General features: G+C 31.4%; 1 protein-coding gene across 1 annotated transcript in view; it reads right to left on the reverse strand.

Annotated features, from left to right (window-relative positions):
• Positions 1–4,386: 4,386 nt before the first annotated feature.
• Positions 4,387–19,941, reverse strand: part of LOC148941133 (uncharacterized) — a 100,982-nt gene continuing 85,427 nt past the window's right edge. The window contains exon 4 of the mRNA XM_089104089.1: positions 4,387–4,703. Coding sequence (XP_088960215.1) covers positions 4,485–4,703 — 219 coding nt within the window. The 3' untranslated portion in view covers positions 4,387–4,484. The remainder of the gene's footprint in view (positions 4,704–19,941) is intronic.

The raw sequence follows: 19,941 nt of genomic DNA on the forward strand, positions 1-19,941 counted from the left end.
ACCATCATAGGGTGTCTTTGGAAACACGTATTTTCTCCTGTTTTTTCCCTGGATCTCCATGTGCTTAAAAAAATCATAAGCCAATAATGGAGGAACACGCTAGAAAGTGAAACATTTTCAGACACCTGTACCTACCTAACAAAGAAATAAATTGTAGACAAACATTTTCTTTGAATACGATTTTCTGCAAAACATATTATTTTTGTAGGATACGAATTTACATTTCCTCACGGACCAGCTAAAAAAGTAACGAAATAATAATAATAAAAAAAACAGCCTCAACAAAGCAAGATACAAGTGGCACAAAGTTTGGCAACAATTTTTTTTATTTTGTTCAAGATATATACACAGAAATAAAGCACATCTGAACAGTTGTACTTGTTTTTCGTTCACCATTTGTCAAATATTTAAATTATTCTGTTGCAAAACAAGGCAAAGTAGTCTAGCGGCAAGGAAGCAGATGTTCAAAAACCTGTTCTTCAGGCTTACATATATCAACGCATCTTAAACTTGAAAATTATGAACCAAGATTTGGGATAACTTTTAATAAAAGATTTATCCCTAATCTCATTACAGTTTGCTCATCCACGCTTTAGTATGACTCTTCTAAAATGATTCTGTTGCATACTACATCCAAAAGACCCAGAAACTATTTTTATCTGAATTAAACGTTATTTCGCTTCTCAAACCTCTTTTTTAACGTTGAAGGAATAAGTTTAAAACTGCTTAATTAACCTTTCAGGTTTAGGAGAGAAAAAAAAACTTGTTATGATAAAGAGTAACAACCAGTAGTGAAAAAAATGGCAAGAAGACATTTACAAGTCTACTTGCCATCAGATTTTATGAAGTTAACCATTTTTGTGCTTATCACCTCTCCTCTCCACGTGAGTCTTTGTTTTGAACTGATTGTATTATTTACCTGATAAGAAGTAAAAGCTTGAAGCATAGACTAAGATTTAAGTAACTTCTCAAAAACAGCTTCTTCACTTATGTTCCACCTAATTTTAGTGCCCTGTACTCTATATGACCCAGATTTTTCACTTTTTAGTTTAATTTTCGTACACTGTATACTCAGTCTAGTTCAGTTAAAACACTTTAAAATGCTTTCCTTACTTCAAAAAACTTAATAATAATAATGACGACCAACAAATTTTGCCTTTGCTGCTGAACTTTGCTGTTTGTATATATACCTACTCTACAAACATAGCTGGCCTCCAGTACAGTGTTCCTATGGGTGTTCTTCTAAATTAAGGTCTTAAAAAGATAAATCTACAAAATCCAGTAAGGAAAAACAGTGAATACTCTCGAAAACTGTGTTTAGACAAAAACTGTGATAGACAAAAGTAATTAGGAATATTGGAAAACGTTAATTTGTATTTGAATACAGAAAAAAGAAAATTAAATAAGTAGTTAAATTACTTGATCTAATTTGTAATTAGATGCATATTTAATTACGTTGAAAAGTATATCAGTGAAAAAGCTTTATATTTAATGGAAATGAGAAGGGACTTGTACAAGAATTAACTGAATGATCTAGACGGCATAATAGTAAAATATTGTACGGGCATATTAATAAATTGAGAGGGAGTACTCAATCCGGACTTGTCCCAGTTAAAGATAGGAACGGGGTCACAATTAGTGATAAGGAAAGAGTTAAAGAGAGATAGTCAGAACATTTAGAGAATTTGCTAAACCGAAATAGAATTGTAAGAAAAGATATAGAAGAAAATGAAATTGTTTGTGATACCTTGGATGTGAAGGAAAACTTGTTTTGTGAGGAAGAATTGTTTGATTTTGACGGGTAATAAAATATTATTATTACTTCATTGATTTTGCTGAGCACCGAAATTAGCGAATGACGTCCCCGATTTTTATTGATTTTTTGGCTACCGAAATAAGGAAGGTGCTACCTCAATTTTAGATCTTCAGAGCCCGACCCTGATAAAGAAGAACTGACTTCAGTTTTACCTTGAATATAAATAATTTTAAAATAAGTGAAAAGTCCGTTTTTGTTTGGGATTAATTTTAAGAAACTTTTTTCACAAAAGAAGTTTTACAAAGAGAAGTAAAGAGCTAAATTACATCGAAGATGAGCAGAAATACAGTCAAATAATTTTTCAAGCTTAAAACTACCATAAATCGCAATAAAGAAATAAATTAAACAAAAATGAACAGAAATTACAGTAAATAACCGAGTCAAACTCAAAACGAGGAGAAATAAAGAGGAGGGTTGACCCCACTCCTTTCTGACCTCTTCGTGCTATGTAAAGATCATAATTTGCACTTTAATTAAAACAATCCTTATTTCGAACTATGTGTTTTTATTTCTCGCAATTTCAAAATTAAGAAAAAACATCTCCGTCATAACCAAGATTACTGGAAAGAATAAATGAATGTGGATTAACAGTTAAATATATATGCTGATATTAATTCCTGAAAGTCTTAATAATTTTTGATCTATTAAATTCCAAAAAAAGAAAACATTTAAAATGTATTTTGTTTTCAGTGAAGTGCAAATTACGTCCCGGTTCTCAGATGACACGGTGGGTGTCAGCCCGACTCCTTTTAGGTTCTGGTCTTTTTCAGTTTGACTCGGTTATTTATTGTAATTCATATTCGTTTTGGGTCTCACTTATTTATTGATTGCAATCTACGGGTATTTTAAACTTGAAAAGTATTTACTTCACTTTAGCTTTTTACTTTTCTTTGTAAAATTTCTTTATTGAAAAAAAATTAATTTCTGTTCGTTTTTTAATAGATATAGTCTTTTTCATAGATTAAGAACTTTTTTTGCATACATTTGGTTTTTCTCTATAAGAATTAAGATTTTGGCTTACTATTCATATTTTGGAAAAAAAAAATTCACCGACTTTTAATAATACACACCCTTTTGACAATCTGGATAAAATCCTCCCTAACTTCCCCTAAAAATCAAATATAATACCCTATTCTGTTCCTAAGATACTGTATCTGTGCTATTTTGACAACCTGAATGCACCTAAGCCCTTTTAATATAGTTCAATAGTAAGAGAAAAAGCAAAAGTAGATGTAGCCCTGAAAGTTTCAACTTCACACCCTAAGTCGTTCTTGAGATATTGCTGGGACGTCTTATTGACAATCGCATCCACATAGTGTCTTCTGATTTAGTTTTAAGCTTCTCTGTTTCTTCTTGGAAGGCTACTTGCTAAATGATGTACTGTTTTATTTTTTTAATACAGTTTACTTCAATTCAAAAAGTTTTTAAGCAGCAAAACTTTCCCTGGAAGTTTCTACTTTACACCCTATTCCAGCCCTAAGATATCGCACCTGGATATCTTGACAACCTGGTCAATTTTGACAGCTTGGATGCAGTTACACTATTTTGATATAGTTCAATAGCAGCTGTAGTAGTAGTAAAAGTAGTTGCGAAATTAGTAATATTGGCGGCCCTGGTAGTTTCAGCCTAATACCCTAAGGCGCTGCTGGGATATTGCTAATAGACTTCTTTAATAATCTACGTGCACATGGAATGTTTGGATTCAGTTCAATACCACCATCGCCATTCCTTGAAAGTTTTACTAGCATCCTTAGCAATAGCAAAAGTACAAGTTATAGCAGTAGAAGTAATAGTAGGATCATGGGGAGTAGTAATAGTGATAGCAGTTATAGTTTTAGAAGTATTAGCAGTAATAGTATTCACACTGAGCATTTTTGGTGTAGTTCAGCACCCCCTCCTCATGCCCTGACAGTGCCAACTTAATACTTTAAGCACTTTGTGAGATGATCTTTTGATAAACTGTTTGCACATAGTGTGTTTTGCTTTAGCCCAACATTCCCCTCAACACTTCTTGAAAATTTATCCTTAGTACCCTCAGCCTTAATAGCAAGTAGGAACAGTAGACGTAGCAGTAGTAGTATGCATATAGTACCTTTTGGTTGGTCCAACATCCCCACAACATGCACTGAAAGTTTCAACATAAATACTCTAAGCTGTTCCTGGGTTATAACTATTACGTCCTTTTAATAACCTGCATCAAGATAGTGGGTTTCGATTTAGTTCGAAACCCGCCCACACCCAGACAGGTGTGGGCGGGTGACATCCCCAGAAGCATAAGTTATTGGACCTTTTAGCTATGCTGAACACAATAGCTATCTTGAAATTTCGATCCGATAATCTTGTGGAGATAGGGTGCGTTGGAGAAGGTCTGATTGCCCTACAATCACATTTGACTCTTAAAAGGGGCACTAGAATTTTCAATTTCGAATCAAATAAGCCCCTTCCAAAGTTTTTACGACAACTCCTTCCATACAAAGCGCCTTGAGTGAAAAAACATGCATTGTGTCCACTTAGCTCTTTAGTTCCACAGAGCTATTGCGTTGCCTATGATTAATAATATTAGATCACAAAGGATATATTTAATCAGAAACAAAGTTCAAATTTAAAAAGGCTAACTCTAACTAGGGATCAACAAGTTGAAAAAGTTTTTTTTCTTTTCTGTTTGTTATCAAAACAGTCTTTTCCCGTACAATTTCCCTACAAGTCCTTCTTCTGCAAAAGGGAACTGTATTGTACCACTTAAAGTGTAGTCACGTATGCTAAGACTCTTTAATAGATCAAACTCCATCTTTTCGAACAGGGTCACTGTAATTGGGCTTGTGGCAAGGACTGTAACAACTCTGAGTCCTTTATTTGCTGCAAGGGCCATTGCTCTACTCACCATCTCCTGAAAAAGATGAAATAAGTTTAGGAAAATATGGTACCATAGAGAAACAGAGAAAACCACAAAACCCAGAGATGCAGAGAGATTACAGCCTAAATGTATATAGTTTTACATACAGAATTTAGAGTAGAGGTTAATAGATGTGTAGGGTTTAGATGTAGAGTATAAAATTTACATTATAAATGTATATTAACCTGTAAACGATAGAGAAACAGACACTTTACAGTACAAATGTATAGAGTTTTAGATACAGAATCTAGAGTATAGAGTTTACAGATATACAGAGTTTACAATATAAATATACACAATAGACAGCGCAATAGTGCTGCCTAAGTAGAGAGCGAAGTAGGGACAAAGTATTATATATGATTTTTTTTCTGATCAAGGCATTTCGTATAAAGGGAGTTGTCGTAAAAACTTCGAAAAGAGCAATTCCAATCGATTGGAAATTGAAAGTTCTAGTGACCTTTTTGAGAATATTAATTAAAAAAAACTTTCCACAAAATAAGTGTTTCAACGAAAAGTAAAGAACTCCATTAAACAAAAAATTAGTAAAAACGAAATCAAATATTCTACCAAGCGTGAAACTACCACAAATCAGCATCGATAAATAAATGAAACCCAAAACGAAAAGAAATTACAATAAATTACCGAGTCAAACTCAAAGCGAGCGGAAATTAACATAAGTTGGGCTCAAAACCACTATTCCTTCATCAAGGCCAGAACATAATTTGCACTTTACTGAGAAAAATATAAATGTTTTTACTTTTATAACTTTAATAAATCAAATAATATTAACATTTTGGTTACTAAATATCAGCATATGTATATTAAACTGACAATGCACATTCATTTGTATTTTTTTCAGTAAAGTGCAAATTTTCGAAGTTCCCACGACAACTCCTTCGATACGAAGTGCCCTGGTCTAAACAACAACAACAATAAAAAATAATACATTATACCCACACCGATCTTTACTATAAAAATGTCAAGCCTTCCAATCACTTTCGACTATTAAAAAGGGCACTATGCCTTTCAATTTACAATCGAATGAGCCCTTTTTTGAGTTTTTACGACAACGCTTTCTATAAGCACATTATATGCCCCCAGGGCATAAATTAAAACCCTTGCCCTAGGGCTGTGAGGGGGGGGGGGGTTGTCATCCTCAAATACCAAATTTCAAACTTTCAACTACGTTAAACAAAATGGCTATATCAAAATTTTGAATGGATGTGTTTGGGGAAATGTTGGGCGTGAGTGGGGCGTTAGTCACTCTCCAATCACTTTCAACTATGAAAAATGGCACTAGCACTTTCAATTTTCAGTCAAATTAGCCCTTTTGAAGTTTCTACGACAACACTTATATGCCCCCAGGGCATAACTTACAACCCTTGCCCTGAGGGCTTGGGGGAGGGTGTCATTCTCAAAGGCCTAATTTCCAGAATTTTCAACTATGTTGAACAAAATAGTTATCTGAAAATTTTGATTGGATGTGGTTGGGGGAATGGTGGGTGTTATAGGGGGGCTATTTACCCTCCAATCACTTTCAATTATTAAAGTGGGCACTAGCCCTCTCAATTTCTAATTGAATGAGCCCCTTTTGAAGTTTTCACCACAAATCTACAAAAACCTTTGATGCCCCCAGGGCATAACTTACAAACTTTGCCCTGGGGGGTTTGTCGTCCTTAAATACATAATTTCCAGAACTTTCAACTACGTTTAACAAAATGGCTATCTCTAAACTTTGATTGAATATTTTTGGGGAAATGGTGGACGTGAGAGGGGGAGGTTAATTACTGTCCACTCACTTTCGACCATTAAAAAGGGCAATTTCTATTTCCAATCAAATGAGCCTTTTCTTGAAATTTCTACAACAACTTTCTATATAAACCTTATATGCCCCCAGGGCATAACTAACAACCCTTGCACTGAGGGCTCTGAGGGGGTTATCATCCTAAATACCTAATTTCCAGCACTTTCAACTGCGCTGAACAAAATGGATATCTCAAAATTTTGATTGGATGTGTTTGGGAAAATGGTAGGCATGAGAAGGGCATTAGTCGCTCTCCAATCACTTTCAACTATTAAAAAAGGCAGTAGCCCTTTTAATTTCCAATTGAATGAGCCCTTTTGAAGTTTTCTACGACAACACTTTCAATAAAAACCTTATATGCCCTCAGGGCATAACTTACTACCCTTGCCCTGAGGGCTGTGTGTGGGAGGTTTTGTCATCCTTAAATACCTAATTTCCATAACTTTCAATTACGTTGAATAAAATGGTTATCTAAAAATTTTGATTGGATATGTTTGGGAAAAGGTAGGCGTAAGGGGGGGGGGGTTAGTTGCCCTCAAATCACTTTCGACTATTAAAAAGGACACTAGCCCTTTGAATTTCCAATCGAATGAGCCCTTTTTCTAGTTTCCACGACAAAGCTTACAATAAAAAAGTTATATGCCCCCAGGGCATAACTTTTAACCCTTGCTCTGAAGACTGTGGGGGGAGTGTCATGCTCAAAGATGTAATTTCTTGAACTTTGAACTGCGTGGAACAAAATGGCTATCTCAGAATTTTTATTGGATGTGTTTGGAGAAATGGTGGGCGTGGAACGGGGTGTTAGTTGCCTTCCAATCACTTTCAACTATTTAAAAGGGCACTAACCATTTCAATTTCCAATCAAGCTTCTACGACAACGCGTTCTATAAAAACTTTATATGCCCCCAGGGCATAACTTACAACCCTTGCCCTGAGGGCTGTGGGGGGAGGAGGGTTGTCATCCTCAAAGACCTAATTTCCCGAACTTAAAACTAAGTTGAATAAAATGGCTATCTCAAAATTTTGATTGAATGTGTTTGGGGAATAGGTGGGCGTGAGAGGGGGGTTAGCTGCCCTCCAATCACTTTAGACTATTAAAAAGTGCACTAGCCATTTCAATTTCCATTCGAATGAGCCCTTTTTGAAGTTTGTACGACAACGCTTTCTATACAAACCTTATATACCCCCAGGGCATACCTTCAACCCCGGATCCTGCTGGCTGTGGGGGGGGGGGTTGGTAGCCTCAACGACCTAATTTACAGATCTTAAAGCTGATTAGAACGAAATTGGTATCTAAAAATTGTGATTGTGTGTGTTTGGGGAAAAGGTGGGTATGAGAGGGCGGTTAGTTGCTCTCCAGTTCCTTTCAACTATTAAAAAGTGCAATAGCCCCTTGAATTTCCAATCGAATGAGCCGTTTTGGAAGTTTCTACAACATCACCTTCTATAAAAACCTTATATGCCCGCAGGGCATAACTTACAGCCCTTGCCCTGACGGCTGTTGAGGAGTGTCCTCCTCTAAAAAATAATTTTTACCTGGAAATCAACTACGCTCAACAAAATGTCTATATCAAAATTTTGATTGGATGTGTTTCGGGAATTGGTGGGCGTGGAAGGGGTGTTAGTCACCTTCCAATCACTTTCGACGATTAAAAAGGGCACAAGCCACTCCAATTTGCAATTGAAAAGCTGGACCTAGAGAACTTTACCTAAGAAGAGAAAAATAATAAATTACGCAGACGATAAGATTATTGGATCCTTCCTCTGGGTACCGATTATCCTTTTGGGCTAAATGATCAAGTTGCAAAATACGGAGATATATCTAATGTAGATGCTAACTTTTGTAAGAGTTTAGCTGAGCACCCTTCCTTTAATTGCCCTACTACACGTAAAAACCGATCAAGAGGACATAGAAAAAATTATAGAAAGAATTATTTAGATTTAAATGCATTTTTAATCGATTTATGTCATATACTTGAAGCTAATGTTATGCCTAGCATTATAAAATCTCTAAATAAGTTATCGAAGAAGAATTTAATAAAAGCATTCTGAATTGAAAAAAATAATACAACATGTAACTCTGACACTAAATTAATTTATGATGCAGTTTTTATTTTAGCTAAATCGAAATTTATTTCAAAGTATAAAAAATCTGATAAGATTGTTAATAAGGATAATAGATTATATTTGTCTGTAAAATTTAGTACTAAACAAATAGAACATATTAATTTACCATGAATATTAAACTAGCGAAGAGTGAAAAATGCCCTTCCATGTAATTTGGTGTATAAAGATAGTCCAATTTTAACATGTAAATTTTTAAATACAATTGGTCAAATTATTTTTAACTATAATTTAATACTTAAAAAACTTGACAAGGAGTAATTGGAAACCGATTTGTAGTTGCGAGCAATTTTTACCGTATGTGGATCAAACTTACGAACATGTTGTAACGGGGGATTTGTCCATTATAAAGCATCTTGATCTTCAAAATATAATGAAGATGGCGCCTAAATTCTGTCTTTCCTACCACATAAATACAGCAGGTATTCTTAGTGGATTAAAGAATGATTTAAATTTATTTACTGATAAATGGTGCTAGAAGGAGAAAATTAGTAAAAAAAGTTTTCAGAATTGGATGAATTTGATTTTGACTTGTGCACGAAATAGCATATATGGAATTAATCCAAATAATTCTGAGAAAAATTCAATATTTTATAATGCAAATATGAAACAAGCAATAGCTAATATACAGAATGAATTTTTAATTGTACCTGTTGATAAGGATAGCAATAACTTTGCCATAATTTGTCAGAAGCTGTACTGTGATATTTTATCAAAAGAGTTACAAACAACTAATACATACGAAAAGGCTCATCTAGAGGAGAATGGTTTAATTGAAAATATAGAAGACAGAATTTTGAAAACATTCAATATAAAAATTAATGATAATAATAAGAAGTTTCCTTTCTTTTATTGGAGGGTAACATTTCATAAAAATCCACCAAAACCACGTTTTATTGCTGGGGAAGCGAGGTGTCCAACCAGAATCACGGCCACTGACCTATCTTTAATTTTAAAAGAAATTAGAAATAAACACAAAGCACATTGCTCTGGAACTAAAAATTTTTCTTACTTTAATCCATATTGGAGTGTTAGTAATTCATTACAAGTGATAGATTCTTTGGCTATTGTTTCAGCTAAAAAACTCAATTCATTTGATTTTACTACTCTGTATACAAATCTGTCACTTAATTTAGTATTCGAAAAATTGAAAATGGCCATTAAGGAATTTTTTCTTTTGTCTAATATCGGATTTTTGAAAATTGATACTTTTAATAAAAAGCCCGATGGACGGATTTCTTTAGAAGTACTATTAGTTCAAGATGTTATAACTTGGATATAGCATGCAATTTATTGGAATTTTTTCTGTTCAATACTTTTACAAGGTTTTATGGTAATTTATATAGACAAAATGTTGGCACTCCTAAGGGTGGGAATGCTAGTCCATTTATAGCGGACTTGTTTTTAAGTCAATTAGAATATGAATATATGATAAATAAAAATAGCCCAAGTAATGTAAAATATTACCTTTCAAATAATAAAAGATATCTGGATGATCTCTTAGTAATAAATTGCGCGGAGTTTATTGAGATTTCAAAAAATATTTATCCACAAGAGTTAATTCTGGAGCCTAGCTATGGAACATGACGCTCTTACCATTTCTTAGATTTAAATATTAATATTTCATATAATAATAAGTTAGTTTTTAAAATATATAATCAAACGGATGATTTTAATTTTGAAGTAAAAAATGATTGATGATTGTAATTTTGAAGGTATGTAAGAATTTGCAGTAATTACACAGATTTTAAAAATAGATGTAAAACGCTTAGCCAAAAACTGGTCTTAAGAGGTTTTTCTGCCAATAAAATTAGTTGGCAATTTAAAAAGTTTAGTTTTCTGTATCATGAACTTTTAGGTAGATATAAAAAAAATTATAAAGAAATGCAGAAAGATATTTTAATATAATTTCTCTTTCACTTTTCTTTTTTGGAATTTTGCATTTGTACATTGTTTCCAAACCAGCTTGAAGGACTTTAAATCTATAATTGGTCCAAGATACCAATAAAACACTTTGTTTTATAACTCCCGTCCGGACCAGTCTTTAATTATTCCAGAAATGTTTTTGTGTTTCAGTGACCCATGGGACTTCATTAAGGATAGAACCAATCTCATTTTGTATGTATTTTTTGAATAGTTTTACTAGTATGCATGTATTTCACAAGTTTTACCTAACATAAGGATACCATAAAGATCTTCTAGTAAACACTCCAATGTGCCGGGTAAAGAAAGTAAAGCGTCAAAACCCATAAAGACAGGTGGTATTCTTCTGATGAGCCCTAATAAAAGGCTACTACTTAGAAATATTTTGCTATATTTAAGGTGCTCTTGTTTGTAAATTTATAACAAGTTATATTTATTGATGACGACTTTGCATGAATTTAGACATTTCGATTTGGTTGACGGTTCGGTTATACTGTTTTGTCCTTGGTAATTGGATAGATGAGTAAGGTTAAAACCTCGTTCAAGTGCACATTTATCTCAATTGCTGGAGTAGGATGACAGTCATTTTCTTCTTCTTCTCTCTCTCTCTCTCCTTTTTTTAGCCAAGTAATTACCTCTAAAACATTTTATGCCCCAGGGCATAACTTAAAACCCGTGCCCTGAGGGTTGTGGGGGAGTGTCCTCTTCAAAACATATTTTCTATCTGGAAATCAACTACGCTGAACAAAATGGCTATCTCAAAATTTTGAGTGGATGTATTTGGGGTAATGATGGGCGTGGGGGGGGGGGGGGCGGGGTGCCCACCTATCAATTTCGGCGATGAAAAAGGGTACTAGATGTTCCAATTTCCAATCAAATGAGCTTTTTTTCCAAGTTTCTACGAAAACTCCTTAGATACGAAGTACCCTGGTATGGAAAAGAAAAATAATACATTGTGCCAGCATCGTTCTTTACTTAGGCAGCGCTATTGCGCTGCCTATGAAAGTGATTGGAAGGCAACCAGGCCCTCCTTCCCGTGCCCATCATTTTTCCAAACGCATTTTATCGAAAAGCTAGCCATTTGGTTCTGCATAGTTGAAAGGTCCAGTAATTATGTCTTTGGGAATGCCAACCCTCATCAGCCCTTAGGGCAAGGCCTAAAAGTTGTACCCTCTGTTTCCCATACCCTCTTTTCACCAAATGCCTCCGATCGAAATTTTGAGATAGCCATTTTGTTCAAAATAGTTCAAAGATTAAGCAACGAAGCCTCCAGGGTCTACACAATCCCCCAGAAGCTAGGAAGAAGGGACAAGGGAATAAAATATCGTTAATAAGTTGTTTGTTTGTTGTTGTTGTTTTTTTTTTTTGTGGGGGGGGGTCGGACCATGGAGCGCCATGGGTGAGTTCCCATAACTTTTGGAATAAAATATCGTTAATAAGTTTTTTTGTTTTGAGGGGGAGGGGTTTAGGCCATGCAGGGAGGACCAGGGTTAGTATTCTTAAGTTTTGGAATAAAGTATTGTTACTAAGTTTTTGGATTGGCGGTGGAGGTTGGGCTGATCTGATCGTTGAAATATTTTAAAAACCCTCGCATAAAAACCTTATACGCCCTCAGGGAATAACATACAGCGCTGGCCCCCGGGCTCTGGGGGTTGTGTTGACCCTGGAGTTTTTGTTGTCCAATCTTTTGACTAATTTTAACAAAATGGATATCTCGAAAATTCTATCGGATGGATTTGAGGTAAAGAAGACAGGGAGGCTAGTTGCCCTCTGGTCTCTTTTGACTCTTAAAACGGGAACTACATCTTTCAATTTCCAATAGAAAGAGCCCCCTCCGAAGTTTATACGACTATTCCTTCCATAAAAACCTTAGTCTATATGCCCCTGAGGCATAACTTACAATTCTTGCCCCCAGGTTCCGTGGGGTTATGTAAACCCCGGAGCTTTATAATATAATCTTTGGTCTATTTTGGACAAAATAACAATCCCAAAAATTCGATCAGACGCATTGGGCGAAAAAAAGATTGATGGGGGGGGGGGGGCTTGTTGCCGTCGGATCACTTTTCACTCTCAAAAAGGGAACCTGAACTTTTGATTTCTAGTTATTTGAGTCCCCTCAAAAGTTTACCTCTTCAACAAAAACCTTATACGTCCCCGGGACATAAGTTACAACTCTTACCCCGGGACTGGGGGGGGCGGGGGTATATTGATCCCAAAATTTTTGTTATCTGATCATTGGACTATTTCAAACAAATTGCCTCTCTCAAAGTTTTGATTGAATGCATTAGGGGAAAAGAGGGTGTTTGTGTGAGGGGGGAGGGGAGGGAAGATGCTCTCAGATCACTTTTGAATCTAAAAAAGGTAACTAGAACATTATATTTCAAATCAAATGAGCCACCTCTGGAGTTTATACGACCACCCATTACATTAAAACCATATATAGCCCCGGGGCATGACTTACAACACTTGCCCCGGCTGTGAGCGGTTGTGTCAAATTCGGAATTTTGTTATTTTATCTTTAAACGATTTCGAACAAAATGGCTATATTAAAATTTCGATCGGATACATTGGGAAAAAAAGTTCCTTGAGGGGGGGACTAGTTGCCCTCCGATCACTCTCGAGTCTTAAAAAGGGCACTAGACATTTTGATTCATAATTGAATGAGCCCTCTCCGTAATTTATATCACCATCCCTTCCAAAAGAACCTTATATCCCCCTGGGGCATATTTTACAACACTTGCCCCCGGGTTCGGGGGGGGGGGCTGGGTTATTCCTGGAGTTTTTGTTATATGATATTTGGTCTATTTGGAACAACATGGCTATACAGATATTCGATCAGACGCATTTGGAGAAAAGAGGGATGGTGGGAGGGGGGCTAGTTGCCGTCGGATCACTTTTGACTCTTGGTCACTCTTGACTCTTAATTAGAGTAGAGATGCCATAATAACTCGTGACGGGGCTCCTTATATGGGCATAGAACCACGTTGTTTATGGACTTTGTCAGTGAGAATTTGAAAAACAGGAATTTTGTCACATTTATGGATGGTTTTATTGACTTTGTCAGTGAGAATGAAAAAACAGAAAGTTTTTCACATTTATGTCTGTTTTCATGGATGGTTATGTGTGTTGATTATTTGATGTTTTTATAGATTATTGAGTCTAATGGGGGCAGGTCAATGACACTTCCTTCTTGTTGTTGCTCGATGCAAATGCCAAGGTCAATGTTGTTATTGTTTTGAAAAGAGTCATTAGAGAGAACACGTGGTTAATGGGGTCAATTTTGTTGTCGTTCGAAGCAAAGTTAATGATACTACCTTCCTGTTCGAGGCAGATGTTATGATCCAGAAATAGTATTTGTTATTGTTATTCGAGCCAGATGTTATGAGGTTCCCGGAAACAGTTAATGACACTTCCTTCCGGTTCGAGGCAGATGTTATGATCCAGAAATAGTATTTGTTATTGTTATTCGAGCCAGATGTTACGAGTTCCCGGAAACAGTTAGATCACGTGTTTCCTTCTCAGCCAATCAGCGAGTCGGTTACATACCCCTTCTCAGCCAATCAGAGGGCTTTGTTTACATCTCCTTCTAAGTCAATCAGGAGGGCGGAAATATTAGAAAAAGAGGATTGCAGGTTGGGCTAGTTTAGATTTTTAGTTTATTATTTTATTACCTATTTAGTTTAGATTTTTAGTTTATTCTAAGTTTATTTATTACCTTTATTTTAGTTTAGTTTTAGTTTAATGTTTAGTTTAGTGTTATAATTTATATTTTGTTTAGTTTTAGTTTACTTTTAGTTTAGTTTAGATTAGAGTTTTAGTTTAGCTACAGTTTGCTAAAGAGTTTTAGTTAGAGTTTTAATTTAGTAGCTTAGTTTTAGATTAGTGTTTAGTTTTAGTTAGAGTTATAGTTTAGTAGTTTAGAGATTAGAATTTATTTTTAGTTTAGTTTTAGATTAGTGTTTAGTTTTAGTTAGAGTTATAGTTTAGTAGTTTAGAGATTAGAATTTATTTTTAGTTTAGTTTTAGTTAGTTTAGTTTTAGTTAGTTTAGTTTTATTTTAGTCTAGATTTTTAGTTTTAGTTTACTTTTAGTTTAGTTTAGATTAGAGTTTTAATTTAGCTACAGTTTGCTAAAGAGTTTCAGTTATAGTTTTAATTTAGTAGCTTAGTTTGGTTTTAGTTTAGTTTTAGAGTAGTGTTTAGTTTTAGTTTAGAGTTTTAGTTAGTTTATTTTAGTTTTAGATTAGTGTTTAGTTTTAGTTAGAGTTATAGTTTAGTTTAGTTTTAGATTAGTGTTTAGTTTTAGTTTATAGTTTTAGTTAGTTTAGTTTTAGTTTAGTCTAGATTTTTAGTTTTAGTTTTAGTTTACTTTTAGTTTAGTTTAGATTAGAGTTTTAGTTTATATACAGTTTGCTAAATAGTTTTAGTTAGAGTTTTAATTTAGTAGCTTAGTTTGGTTTTAGTTTAGTATTAGATTAGTGTTTAGTTTTAGTTTAGAGTTTTAGTTAGTTTAGTTTAGTTTTAGATTAGTGTTTACTTTTAGTTAGAGTTATAGTTTAGTAGTTTAGAGATTATAATTTATTTTTAGTTTAGTTTTAGTTAGTTTAGTTTTAATTTAGTCTAGATTTTTAGTTTGAGTTTTAGTTTACTTTAGTTTTTTAGTTAAGAGTTTTCGTTTTACATATGAGTTTTAGTTAGAGTTTTAATTTAGTAGCTTAGTTTGGTTTTAGTTTAGTTTTAGATTATTGTTTAGTTTTAGTTAGAGTTATACTTTAGTAGTTTAGGGATTAGAATTTATTTCTAGTTTAGTTTTAGCTAGTTTAGTTTTAGTTTAGTCTAGATTTTTAGTTTAGTTTTAGATTAGTGTATAGTTTTAGGTTAGAGTTTTAGTTAGTTTAGTTTAGTTTTAGTTTAGTCTAGATTTTTAGTTTTAGTTACTTTTAGTTTTTTTTTAGTTAAGAGTTTTCGTTTTACATATGAGTTTTAGTTAGAGTTTTAATTTAGTAGCTTAGTTTGGTTTTAGTTTAGTATTAGATTAGTGTTTAGTTTTAGTTTAGAGTTTTAGTTAGTTTAGTTTAGTTTTAGATTAGTGTTTACTTTTAGTTAGAGTTATAGTTTAGTAGTTTAGAGATTATAATTTATTTTTAGTTTAGTTTAGATTAGAGTTTTAGTTTAGCTACAGTTTGCTAAAGAGTTTTAGTTAGAGTTTTAATTTAGTAGCTTAGTTTGGTTTTAGTTCAGTATTAGATTAGTGTTTAGTTTTAGTTTAGAGTTTTAGTTAGTTTAGTTTAGTTTTAGATTAGTGTTTACTTTTAGTTTAGTCTAGATTTTTAGTTTAGTTTTAGATTAGTGTTTAGTTTTAGTTTAGAGTTTTAGTTAGTTTAGTTTAGTTTTAGTTTAGTCTAGATTTTTAGTTTTAGTTTACTTTTAGTTTTTTTTAGTTAAGAGTTTTCGTTTTACATATGAGTTTTAGTTAGAGTTTTAATTTAGTAGCTTAGTTTAGTTTTAGATTAGTGTTTAGTTTTAGTTTAGAGTTTTAGCTAGTTTAGTTTAGTTTTAGTTTAGTCTAGATTTTTAGTTTTAGTTTTAGTTTACTTTTAGTTTTTTTTTTAGTTAAGAGTTTTTGTTTTACATATGAGTTTTAGTTAGAGTTTGAATTTAGTAGCTTAGTTTGGTTTTAGTTTAGTTTTAGATTAGTGTTTAGTTTTAGTTTATAGTTTTAGTTAGTTTAGTTTAGTTTTAGATTAGTGTTTAGTTTTAGTTAGAGTTAAAGTTTAGTAGTTTAGAGATTAGAATTTATTTTTATTTTAGTTTTATTTAGTTTAGTTTTAGTTTAGTCTAGATTTTTAGTTTTAGTTTTAGTTTACTTTTATTTTAGTTTAGATTAGAGTTTTAGTTTAGCTACAGTTTGCTAAAGAGTTTTAGTTAGAGTTTTAATTTAGTAGCTTAGTTTGGTTTTAGTTTAGTTTTAGATTAGTGTTTAGTTTTAGTTTAGAGTTTTAGCTTAGAGTTTTAGTTAGAGTTATAGTTTAGTTTTAGTTAGAGTTATAGTTTAATTTAGTTTTAGATTATTGTTTAGTTTTAGTTTATAGTTTTAGTTTAGTTTAGTTTTAGTTTAGTCTAGATTTTTAGTTTTAGTTTTAGTTTACTTTTAGTTTAGTTTAGGTTAGAGTTTTAGTTTAGCTACAGTTTGCTAGAGAGTTTTAGTTAGAGTTTTAATTTAGTAGCTTAGTTTGGTTTTAGTTTAGTTTTAGATTAGTGTTTAGTTTTAGTTTAGTTTTAGATTTTTAGTTTAGAGTTTTAGTTTAATTTAGTTTTTTTAGTTACGAGTTTTAGTTTTACATATGAGTTTTAGTTTTAGTTTACTTTTAGTTTAGTTTTAGTTAGAGTTATACTTTAGTAGTTTAGGGATTAGAATTTATTTCTAGTTTAGTTTTAGTTAGTTTAGTTTTAGTTTAGGCTAGATTTTTAGTTTAGTTTTAGATTAGTGTTTAGTTTTAGTTTAGAGTTTTAGTTAGTTTAGTTTAGTTTTAGTTTATTCTAGATTTTTAGTTTTAGTTTTAGTTTAATTTTAGTTTTTTTAGTTAAGAGTTTTCTTTTTAAATATGAGTTTTAGTTAGAGTTTTAATTTAGTAGCTTAGTTTGGTTTTAGTTTAGTTTTAGATTAGTGTTTAGTTTTAGTTTAGAGGTTTAGTTAGTTTAGTTTAGTTTAAGATTAGTGTTTAGTTTTAGTTAGAGTTATAGTTTAGTAGTTTAGAGATTAGAATTTATTTTTAGTTTAGTTTTAGTTAGTTTAGTTTTAGTTTAGTCTAGATTTTTAGTTTTAGTTTTAGTTTACTTTTAGTTTAGTTTAGATTAGAGTTTTAGTTTAGCTACAGTTTGCTAAAGAGTTTTAGATTAGAGTTTTAGTTTAGCTACAGTTTTATAAAGAGTTTTAGTTAGAGTTTTAATTTAGTAGCTAAGTTTGGATTTATTTTAGTTTTAGATTAGTGTTTAGTTTTAGTTTAGAGTTTTAGTTAGTTTAATTTAGTTTTAGTTTATTCTATATTTTTAGTTTTAGTTTTAGCTTAGCTTTAGATTAGTTTAGATTATAGTTTTAGTTTAGCTAAAGTTTGCTAAAGAGTTTTAGTTAGAGTTTGAATTTAGTAGCTTAGTTTGGTTTTAGTTTATTTTTAGATTAGTGTTTAGTTTTAGTTTAGAGTTTTAGTTAGTTTAGTTTAGTTTTAGTTTAGTGTTTAGTTTTAGTTAGAGTTAAAGTTTAGTAGTTTAGAGATTAGAATTTATTTTAGTTTAGTTTTAGTTAGTTTAGTTTTAGTTTAGTCTAAATTTTTAGTTTTAGTTTTAGTTCATTTTTAGTTTATTTTAGATTAGAGTTTTAGTTTAGCTACAGTTTGATAAAGAGTTTTAGTTAGAGTTTTAATTTAGTAGCTTAGTTTGGTTTTAGTTTAGTTTTAGATTAGTGTTTAGTTTTAGTTTAGAGTCTTAGCTTAGAGTTTTAGTTAGAGTTCTAGTTTAGTTTTAGTTAGAGTTATAGTTTAATTTAGTTTTAGATTAGTGTTTAGTTTTAGTTTAGAGTTTTAGTTTAGTTTAGTTTTAGTTTAGTCTAGATTTTTAGTTTTAGTTTTAGTTTACTTTTAGTTTAGTTTAGGTTAGAGTTTTAGTTTAGCTACAGTTTGCTAGAGAGTTTTAGTTAGAGTTTTAATTTAGTAGCTTAGTTTGGTTTTAGTTTAGTTTTAGATTAGTTTTTAGTTTTAGTTTAGTTTTAGATTTTTAGTTTAGAGTTTTAGTTTAATTTAGTTTTTTTAGTTACGAGTTTTAGTTTTACATATGAGTTTTAGTTTTAGTTTACTTTTAGTTTAGTTTTAGTTAGAGTTATAATTTAGTAGTTTAGGGATTAGAATTTATTTCTAGTTTAGTTTTAGTTAGTTTAGTTTTAGTTTAGGCTAGATTTTTAGTTTAGTTTTAGATTAGTGTTTATTTTTAGTTTAGAGTTTTAGTTAGTTTAGTTTAGTTTTAGTTTAGTCTAGATTTTTAGTTTTAGTTTTATTTTACTTTTAGTTTTTTTTAGTTAAGAGTTTTCGTTTTACATTTGAGTATTAGTTATATTTTTAATTTAGTAGCTTAGTTTGTTTTTAGTTTAGTTTTAGATTAGTGTTTAGTTTTAGTTTAGAGGTTTAGTTAGTTTAGTTTAGTTTTAGATTAGTGTTTAGTTTTAGTTAGAGTTATAGTTTAGTAGTTTAGAGATTAGAATTTATTTTTAGTTTAGTTTTAGTTAGTTTAGTTTTAGTTTAGTCTAGATTTTTAGTTTTAGTTTTAGTTTACTTTTAGTTTAGTTTAGATTAGAGTTTTAGTTTAGCTACAGTTTGCTAAAGAGTTTTAGATTAGAGTTTTAGTTTAGCTACAGTTTGCTAAAGAGTTTTAGTTAGAGTTTTAATTTAGTAGCTTAGTTTGGTTTTAGTTTAGTTTTAGATTAGTGTTTAGTTTTAGTTTAGATTTTTAGTTAGTTTATTTTATTTTTAGTTTAGTCTAGATTTTTAGTTTTAGTTTTAGTTTACTTTTATTTTAGTTTAGATTAGAGTTTTAGTTTAGCTACAGTTTGCTAAAGAGTTTTAGTTAGAGTTTTAATTTAGTAGCTTAGTTTGGTTTTAGTTTAGTTTTAGATTAGTGTTTAGTTTTAGTTTAGAGTTTTAATTAGTTTAGTTTTAGATTAGTTTTTAATTTTTGTTAGATTTCTAGTTTAGTAGTTTAGAGATTATAATTTATTTCTAGTTTAGTTTTAGTTAGTTTAGTTTTAGTTTAGTCTAGATTTTTAGTTTTAGTTTTAGTTGACTTTTAGTTTAGTTTTAGTTTAATGTTTAGTTTTCTTTTAGTTTAGTTTAGATTAGAGTTTTAGTTTAGCTACAGTTTGCTAAAGAGTTTTAGATTAGAGTTTTAGTTTAGCTACAGTTTGCTAAAGAGTTTTAGTTAGAGTTTTAATTTAGTAGCTTAGTTTGGTTTTAGTTTAGTTTTAGATTAGTGTTTAGTTTTAGTTTAGAGTTTTAGTTAGTTTAGTTTAGTTTTAGTTTAGTATATATTTTTAGTTTTAGTTTAATTTTAGTTTAGTTTAGATTAGAGTTTTAGTTTATCTACAGTTTGATAAAGAGTTTTAGTTAGAGTTTTAATTTAGTAGCTTAGTTTGGTTTTAGTTTAGTTTTAGATTAGTGTTTAGTTTTAGTTTAGAGTTTTAGTTAGTTTAGTTTAGTTTTAGATTAGTTTTTAATTTTAGTTAGAGTTCTATTTTAGTAGTTTATAGATTAGAATTTATTTATATTTTATTTTTAGTTAGTTTAGTTCTAGTTTAGTCTAGATTTTTAGTTTTAGTTTTAGTTTACTTTTAGTTTAG

This window comes from Artemia sp. Qi Xiang Cuo, chromosome 18 (assembly GCF_049724085.1).
Source record: "Artemia sp. Qi Xiang Cuo chromosome 18, ASM4972408v1, whole genome shotgun sequence".
NCBI lineage: Eukaryota > Metazoa > Arthropoda > Branchiopoda > Anostraca > Artemiidae > Artemia > Artemia sp. Qi Xiang Cuo.